Here is an 8,706-nt window from a genome sequence, read left to right on the forward strand (position 1 = left end):
TCTTTTCCTCTTTGGTCCGGAAGACACAATGTCCACAGTTTAAAAAAAAAATTGAAATGTGGACTCGTCAGACCTCAGAACACTTTTCCACTTTGTATCAGTCCATCTTAGATGAGCTCAGGCCCAGCGAAGCCGACGGCGTTTCTGGGTGTTGTTGATAAACGGTTTTCGCCTTGCATAGGAAAGTTTTAACTTGCACTTACAGATGTAGCAACCAACTGTAGTTACTGACAGTGGGTTTCTGAAGTGTTCCTGAGCCCATGTGGTGATATCCTTTACACACTAATGTCGCTTGTTGATGCAGTACAGCCTGAGGGATCGGAGGTCACGGGGTTAGCTGCTTACGTACAGTGATTTCTCCAGATTCTCTGAACCCTTTGATGGTATTACGGACCGTAGATGGTGAAATCCCTAAATTCCTGGCAATAGCTGGTTGAGAAAGGTTTTTCTTAAACTGTTCAACAATTTGCTCACGCATTTGTTGACAAAGTGGTGACCCTCGCCCCATCCTTGTTTGTGACTGACTGAGCATTTCATGTAATCTACTTGTATACCCAATCATGGCACCCAACTGTTCCCAATTTGCCTGTTCACCTGTGGGATGTTCCAAAGAAGTGTTTGATGAGCATTCCTCAACTTTATCAGTATTTATTGCCACCTTTCCCAACTTCTTTGTCACGTGTTGCTGGCATGAAATTCTAAAGTTAATGATTATTTGCAAAAAACTAAATGTTTATAAGATTGAACATCAAATATGTTGTCTTTGTAGCATATTCAACTGAATATGGGAATATTTGTATTTACATTTACATCGAAAACACAATTTCCCAACTCATATGGAAACGGGGTTTGTAATTGTAAGTTCTGTTTTTCTTATTTATTAGTTCTGACGGCATTATTTTGGCATTGTTTTTGCATCGTTGTTAACGAGAAGAAGGTGTGGCTGAAATATATGTCTGTGTGAGAAAAACAAACAACTTGAGCCTTGATTAAGACCTCGGAGGGAGTAACAATATGTATTATATACTGTATGTATTTATTTTCTGAAACAGACGTTTTTTGGTTAACAAGTTAAAAGTGTTTAATGATAATACAAGCATGTTTAAAGGCCTACTGAAACCCACTACTACCGACCACGCAGTCTGATAGTTTATATATCAATGATGAAATCTTAACATTGCAACACATGCCAATACGGCCGGGTTAACTTATAAAGTGCAATTTTAAATTTCCCGCTAAACTTCCGGTTGGAAACGCCTTTGGAGGATGACGTATGCGCGTGACGTAGCCAGAACAGAGGTATGGCTTCCCCATTGAAGCCAATACAAAAAGCTCTGTTTTCATTTCATAATTCCACAGTATTCTGGACATCTGTGTTGGTGAATCTTTTGCAATTTGTTTAATTAACAATGGAGATTGCAAAGAAGAAAGTTGTAGGTGGGATCGGTGTATTAGCGGCTGGCTGTAGCAACACAACAAGAAGGACATACTTGGATAGCAGACGCGCCAGCCGATGCTAGCCGCCAACCGCATCTGTGTTGGGGTGAAGTCCTTCGTCGCGCCGTCGATCGCTGGAACGCAGGTGAGCACGGGTGTTGATGAGCAGATGAGGGCTGGCTGGCGTAGGTGGAGCGCTAATGTTTTTATCATAGCTCTGTGAGGTCCGGTTGCTAAGTTGCTAAGTTAGCCTTAGCGTCGTTAGCAACAGCATTGTTAAGCTTTGCCAGGCTGAGAATTATTAACTGTGTAGTTACATGTACATGGTTTAATAGTATTGTTGATCTTCTGTCTATCCTTCCAGTCAGGGATTTATTTATTTTGTTTCTATCTGCATTTGAGACAGATGCTATCACGTTAGCTCAGTAGCTAAAGAGCTTCGTCGATGTATTGTCGTGGAGATAAAAGTCACTGTGAATGTCCATTTCGCGTTCTCGACTCTCATTTTCAAGAGGATATAGTATCCGAGGTGGTTTAAAATACAAATCTGTGATCCACAATAGAAAAAGGAGAGAGTGTGGAATCCAATGAGCCAGCTTGTACCTAAGTTACGGTCAGAGCGAAAAAAGATATGTATTTCACTGCATTCTAGTCCGTCACTCTAACGTTCCTCATCCATGAATCTTTCATCCTCGCTCAAATTAATGGGGTAATCGTCGCTTTCTCGGTCCGAATAGCTCTAGCTGCGTTAAAAACAATAGGAAAATATGAGGAAGTGAACAACTGACAACGTCACGCTACTTCCGGTAGGGGCAAGGCTTTTTTTTTATCAGAGACCAAAAGTTGCAAACTTTATCGTCGTTGTTCTATACTAAATCCTTTCAGCAAAAATATGGCAATATCGCAAAATGATCAAGTATGACACATAGAATGGATCTGCTATCCCCGTTTAAGTAAAAAAAAATTAATTTCAGTACGCCTTTAACATATAGATTCCTTTCTTTCATGAAGACAAGAATATAAGTTGGTGTATTACCTGATTCTAATGACTTGCATTGATTGGAATGGGTCAAATGCAGAGAAACATTTTGCCACTCTTTGTGTGTGTGTGACAATCATGAGTACTTTAACTTTAACTTTATAACGTCCACATTTTCGAATGGAGGACAAAAAAATCTCCTTTCTGTCCAATACCACATGAAAGTGGTTGGTTTTTGGCATTGTATTTGTCCAGCTTCCATACTCCTTTTTATACACTTTACAAGAAATACATTGACAGCAAACTCCGTAGCGTGCTAGCTTGTGTGCGCTAGCTTTCTGACTCCTATTTTGTTAGGGCAGGCAGGATGGAGCGGCGCTTTTATTGTGACGACAGAAACTGTGCAATCGGTCTTTAGAGTTTTGACAGCCGGTTCGGTGCAAAAGTCTGTTGAAATAAAACGTTTTTCTCGCCTTCCTGTCGGTCATTTTTTCTTAATAATGTAGGGGTGTAACGGTACACAAACATTTCGGTTCGGTGCGTACCTCGGTTTAGAGGTCACGGTTCGGTTCATTTTCGGTACAGTAAGAAAACAACAAAATATAAATGTTTTGGTTATTTATTTACCAAATTTGCAAAATCTTCCATCATATCAGTTGTGCATACTCAGTGGCCTAGTAGTTAGAGTGTCCGCCCTGAGATCGGTAGGTTGTGAGTTCAAACCCCGGCCGAGTCATACCAAAGACCATAAAAATGGGACCCATTACCTCCCTGCTTGGCACTCAGCATCAAGGGTTGGAATTGGGGGTTAAATCACCAAAAATGATTCCCGGGCACGGCACCGCTGCTGCCCACTGCTCCCCTCACCTCCCAGGGGGTGAACAAGGGGATGGGTCAAATGCAGAGGACAAATTTCACCACACCTAGTGTGTGTGACAATCATTGGTACTTTAACTTAACTTATAAATATTAGGGGTGTAACGGTACACACAAATTTTGGTTCGGTAAGTACCTCGGTTTAAAGGTCACGGTTCGGTTCATTTTCGGTACAGTAAGAAAACAACAAAATATAAATTTTTTGGTTATTTATTTACCAAATTTGCAAAATCTTCCACCAAAAATATTTTTCTTAGTGGAATATTTGATGTGAAGTAATCGGAACCTTGGATAGGCCAATAATTCATAATAACATTGATTTTGATTCAATATTATGTTTTGAGCAATGACAGTTTGAAAGAAAAAAAATCTGCTTTGTTTTATTAGTCAACATTGCAACTTTTTCTAAATTACATTTAACCTTTAAGCTTTTTTATTTCACTTTTGTTATGTTTTTGTTTATTTTAATAGTGCCGTGGGCCTTTAAAAACATTAGCTGTGGGCCGCAAATGGCCTCCGGGGCACACTTTTGACACCCCTGCTATAGATAATAAAAAATTAAATCTGATAAATCTATGGATAAAAAGCAGAGCCTGGCGACGAATGCGCGTTTATCATAACTCTCTCTCTGTCTCTGCCCCTCCCTCACCAATGCTGCTGTGCGCACAATTAGTTTTGTTTTTAACCCCTTCTTAACCCTGAACGTACATTGAAAATACACGCAACCCTAACTCAAAATGCCGGACATTTGAGGCATTTAAGAAACTCCGCCCAGGCGATCGACTGACACACCCTCGCCATCGACCAAATGGGCACCCCTGCTCTCAAACAAAGAAATGCAAAGCAAAACTGAGCCTTACCATCCATGCAGTGACAAAGTCCCCCATCCAGGTGCCCATTGCAGCTAACTTCATGAAGACCTCGTTCTTGATGCCCATCTGGTCGGTAATCATGTGAGACCTACGAGACAATAATAGTCATTTGAAGGCACGGCAAAAACTGTCAGAGCTCATTAATCTCAACCTGTGAAAACAATCAGTCACGTCTGGACATTAAACGATGTCATTGATGCTCCATTGCAGCGTTCGTTTGGCAAATGATCCATCGGCCTCGTGTCTAAATGGTTTTAAACCAACACTGCAGCCCGTTTACAAAGACAATGTTGCGTCACAATAACACGAGGCCACGCAGACTGAACAGTAGGGCTCCAATTTCTGCAGGTAGTAGCACAGCGAGGGGACGGCAGCAGGAGGGGAAGTGGGTCAGTGTGACGCCGACGAGTAGGAAGGCGGGGAGGCGGGCTGCTTGATCTCCGTGGCCATCTCCAGACTGGAGTGGAGCAGGTGGGCCAGCCTCTCCCCTCACCCCCCCCGCAGGTCCTGGACATAATGGATGAGGCGCCTGCAAGGCTTTTTAAAGGCCTACTGAAATGAATTTTTTTTATTTAAACGGGGATAGCAGATCTATTCTATGTGTCATACTTGATCATTTCGCGATATTGCCATATTTTTGCTGAAAGGATTTAGTATAGAACAACGACGATAAAGATCGCAACTTTTGGTATCTGATAAAAAAAGGCTTGCCCCTACCGGAAGTAGCGTGACGTAGTCAGTTGAACATATACGCAAAGTTCCCTATTGTTTACAATGATGGCCGCATGAAGTGAGAGAGATTCGGACCGAGAAAGCGACAATTTCCCCATTAATTTGAGCGAGGATGAAAGATTTGTGGATGAGTAAAGTGCAAGTGAAGGACTAGTGGGGAGTTGAAGCTATTCAGATAGGGAAGATGCTGTGAGAGCCGGGGGTGACCTGATATTCAGCTGGGAATGACTACAACAGTAAATAAACACAAGACATATATATACTCTATTAGCCACAACACAACCAGGCTTATATTTAATATGCCACAAATTAATCCTGCATAAAAACACCTACGTGTTTGTTATGCTAGCTCCTAGCTCCTCTGCTAGCCCCTAGCTCCATAGACCGCGCCAATACAATTCAAACACCTGATCAACACACACAATCACTCAGCCCAAAAGACCGTTCACCTAACCCGAGGTTCATAAAGCTTATATATTTTTAAAAAGTTACGTACGTGACGCGCACATACGGTCAAGCTATCAAATGTTTAGCAGCCAAGGCTGCATACTCACGGTACCTGATATTCAGCTGGGAATGACTACAACAGTAAATAAACACAAGACATATATATACTCTATTAGCCACAACACAACCAGGCTTATATTTAATATGCCACAAATTAATCCTGCATAAAAACACCTACGTGTTTGTTATGCTAGCTCCTAGCTCCTCTGCTAGCTCCTAGCTCCATAGAACACGCCAATACAATTCAAACACCTGATCAACACACACAATCACTCAGCCCAAAAGACAGTTCACCTAACCCAATGTTCATAAAGCTTATATATTTTTAAAAAGTTACGTACGTGACGCGCACATACGGTCAAGCTATCAAAAGTTTAGCAGCCAAGGCTGCATACTCACGGTACCTGGTATTCAGCTGGGAATGACTAAAACAGTAAATAAACACAAGACATATATTTACTCTATTAGCCACAACACAACCAGGCTTATATTTATTATGACACAAATTAATCCTGCATAAAAACACCTACGTCTTTGTTATGCTAACTCCTAGCTCCTATGCTAGCTCCTAGCTCCATAGAACACGCCAATACAATTCAAACACCTGATCAACACACACAATCACTCAGCCCAAAAGACCGTTCACCTAACCCAAGGTTCATAAAGCTTATATATTTTAAAAAAGTTACGTACATACGCAAAAAAAAAGTTGCGCACATACGGTCAAGCGATCAAATGTTTAGAAGCCAAAGCTGCATACTCACGGTAGCACGTCTGCGTCTTTGTCATCCAAATCAAAGTAATCCTGGTAAGAGTCTGTGTTGTCCCAGTTCTCTACAGGTGTCTGTGTATCGAAGTCAAAAGTCCTCCTGGTTAGAGTCTCTGTTATCCGAGTTCTTCCATCTTGACTGCATCTTTCGGGAATGTAAACAAAGACGCGCCGGCTGTGTACTGTTGTTGCTGACTTCGTTCGAAAAATACGTCCGTTTCGCACCGACAACTTTCTTCTTTGCTTGCTCAGCTTCTTTCTCCATAATGCAATGAACATAATTGCAACAGATTCACGAACACAGATGTCCAGAATACTGTGGAATTATGAAATGAAAACAGAGCTTTTTCATATTGGCTTCAATGTGGAAGGCATACCCGTGTTCCCCGGGCTACGTCACGCGCATACGTCATCCTCAGAGGCGTTTCGAACCGGAAGTTTAGCGGCAAATTTAAAATGTCACTTTATAAGTTAACCCGGCCGTATTGGCATGTGTTATAATGTTAAGATTTCATCATTGATATATAAACTATCAGACTGCGTGGTCGGTAGTAGTGGGTTTCAGTAGGCCTTTAAGGGGCCGTATTTGAAGTCAATGGCTCCATTCGTCTTTGTTTGCCCCCAACAAATGCCGATAACGATGTTTTCTACGTCACGGTTCATTTGCTACGTACAGAACATTAGGTACACTTGCACAAGATCCACGATGAAAACATTGCCTTTATAACAGTTCTGCTGGGCTGAAGTGACAAATTGCAAAATATGAAGGTTTTAATAAGGCTAATGTCAATAAGCCATTTTCACTTTCGATACCGATATTGAAGCCTTGAGTATTGGCCGATACTGATATTGATTTGATATGAAATCAGCCCGAATCATGCATACTTTTATTTTGTAGTGTGGAATTTCAAAAAGGCTTGATTAAGTCAAATCAACCAAACAGACAACAATGGTAGGTATAAAAAACATTAACCTATTTATTATTAACTGTCTGGAGTAGTGTTGTCCCTATACCAATATTTTGTTACCGGTACCGGTACCAAAATGTATTTCGGTACTTTTCGATACTTTTCTAAATAAAGGGGACCACAAAAAATTGCATTATTGCCTTTATTTTAACAAAAAATCTTAGGGTACATTAAACATATGTTTCTTATTGCAAGTTTGTCTTTAAATAAAATAGTGCAGATACAGTCTGGTGTGCCGTGGGAGATTATCTAATTTCATCTATTTGGGTTAAAATATTTTTTGCAAACCAGTAGTTACAGTCTGCAAATGATGTGTTGTTGTTGAGTGTCGGTGCTGTCTAGAGCACTGCAGAGCAACCGTGTAATACTCTTCCATATCAGTAGGTGGCAGCCGGTAGCTAATTGCTTTGTAGATGTCAGAAACAGCGGGAGGCAGTGTGCAGGTAAAGAGGTGTCTTATGCTTCAACCAAAAATAAACAAAAGGTGAGTGCCCCTAAGAAAAGGCCTTGAAACTTAGGGAAGGCTATGCAGAACAAAACTAAAACTGAACTGACTACAAAGTAAACAAAATCAGAATGATGGACGACGGCAAAGACTTACTGTGGAGCAAGGACGGCGCCCACAATGTACATCCGAACATGACATAACAATCAACAATGTCCCCACAAAGAAGGAGAAAAACAACTGAAATATTCTTGATTGCTAAAACAAAGTAGATGTGGGAAATATCGCTCAAAGGAAGACATGAAACTGCCAAAAAAGAGAAAAGACACCAAAATAGGAGCGCGTAACAAGAACTAAAACACACAGGAAAACAGCAAAAAACTTAAAATAAGTCACGGCGTGATGTGACAGGTCGTGACAGTACACCTACTTTGAGACAAAAGCTATAGTGATGCATAGTTGGTTATGGTTTAAAGTCATACCCAACAATTGCGACAACGACTTTTTACTGTCAACTGAGTTTCGTTTTTTTAATGATTTCTGCTGGTGGTGTGCCTCCGAATTTATTCGACGCAAAAAATGTGCCTTGGCTCAAAAAAGGTTGAAAAACACAGAAATAGTGAACATACAAGACAACTTGTAAGTAAACAAACAAAGGCTCCTAATTAGTCTGCTGACATATGCAGTAACATATTGTGTCATTTTCCATTCTATTATTTCGTCAAAATTATTAAGGACAAGCGTTACAAAATGTATTATTAATCTACTAGTTCATTTACTGTTAATATCTGCTTACTTTCTGTTTTAACATGTTCTATCTACACTTCTGTTTAATACTTTTTGATACTTTACATTAGTTTTGGATGATACCACAAATGTAGGTATCGATCCGATACCAAGTAGTTACAGGATCATACATTGGTCATATTCAGTCCTCATGTGTCCAGGGATGTATTTCCTGAGTTTATAAACATAATATAAAATGTTTTTAAACGAAAAAAGATTTTGTGATGCTAAAAAATATCGATGTAATCTTAGTAGTATCGACTTGATACACTCATGTACTTGATATCATTACAGTGGATGTTAGGCGTAGATCCACCAATGGCGTTTGTTTAGAT

At 40.4% G+C, this 8,706-nt stretch overlaps 1 protein-coding gene and 1 long non-coding RNA gene across 6 annotated transcripts in view; one reads left to right on the top strand and one right to left on the bottom strand.

Moving 5' to 3' along the window:
• Positions 1–8,706, top strand: part of LOC133641660 (uncharacterized) — a 135,376-nt gene that overhangs the window by 60,979 nt on the left and 65,691 nt on the right. The window lies entirely within an intron of this gene.
• tmem117 (transmembrane protein 117) overlaps positions 1–8,706 on the bottom strand; it is a 170,143-nt gene that overhangs the window by 53,567 nt on the left and 107,870 nt on the right. For all 3 annotated transcript variants that reach the window (XM_062035543.1, XM_062035544.1, XM_062035546.1), the window contains one exon: positions 4,153–4,252. In XM_062035543.1, the coding sequence (XP_061891527.1) occupies positions 4,153–4,252 (100 nt within the window). The remainder of the gene's footprint in view (positions 1–4,152; positions 4,253–8,706) is intronic.

The sequence above is a fragment of the Entelurus aequoreus genome, linkage group LG24 (assembly GCF_033978785.1).
Source record: "Entelurus aequoreus isolate RoL-2023_Sb linkage group LG24, RoL_Eaeq_v1.1, whole genome shotgun sequence".
Taxonomy (NCBI): Eukaryota; Metazoa; Chordata; class Actinopteri; order Syngnathiformes; family Syngnathidae; genus Entelurus; species Entelurus aequoreus.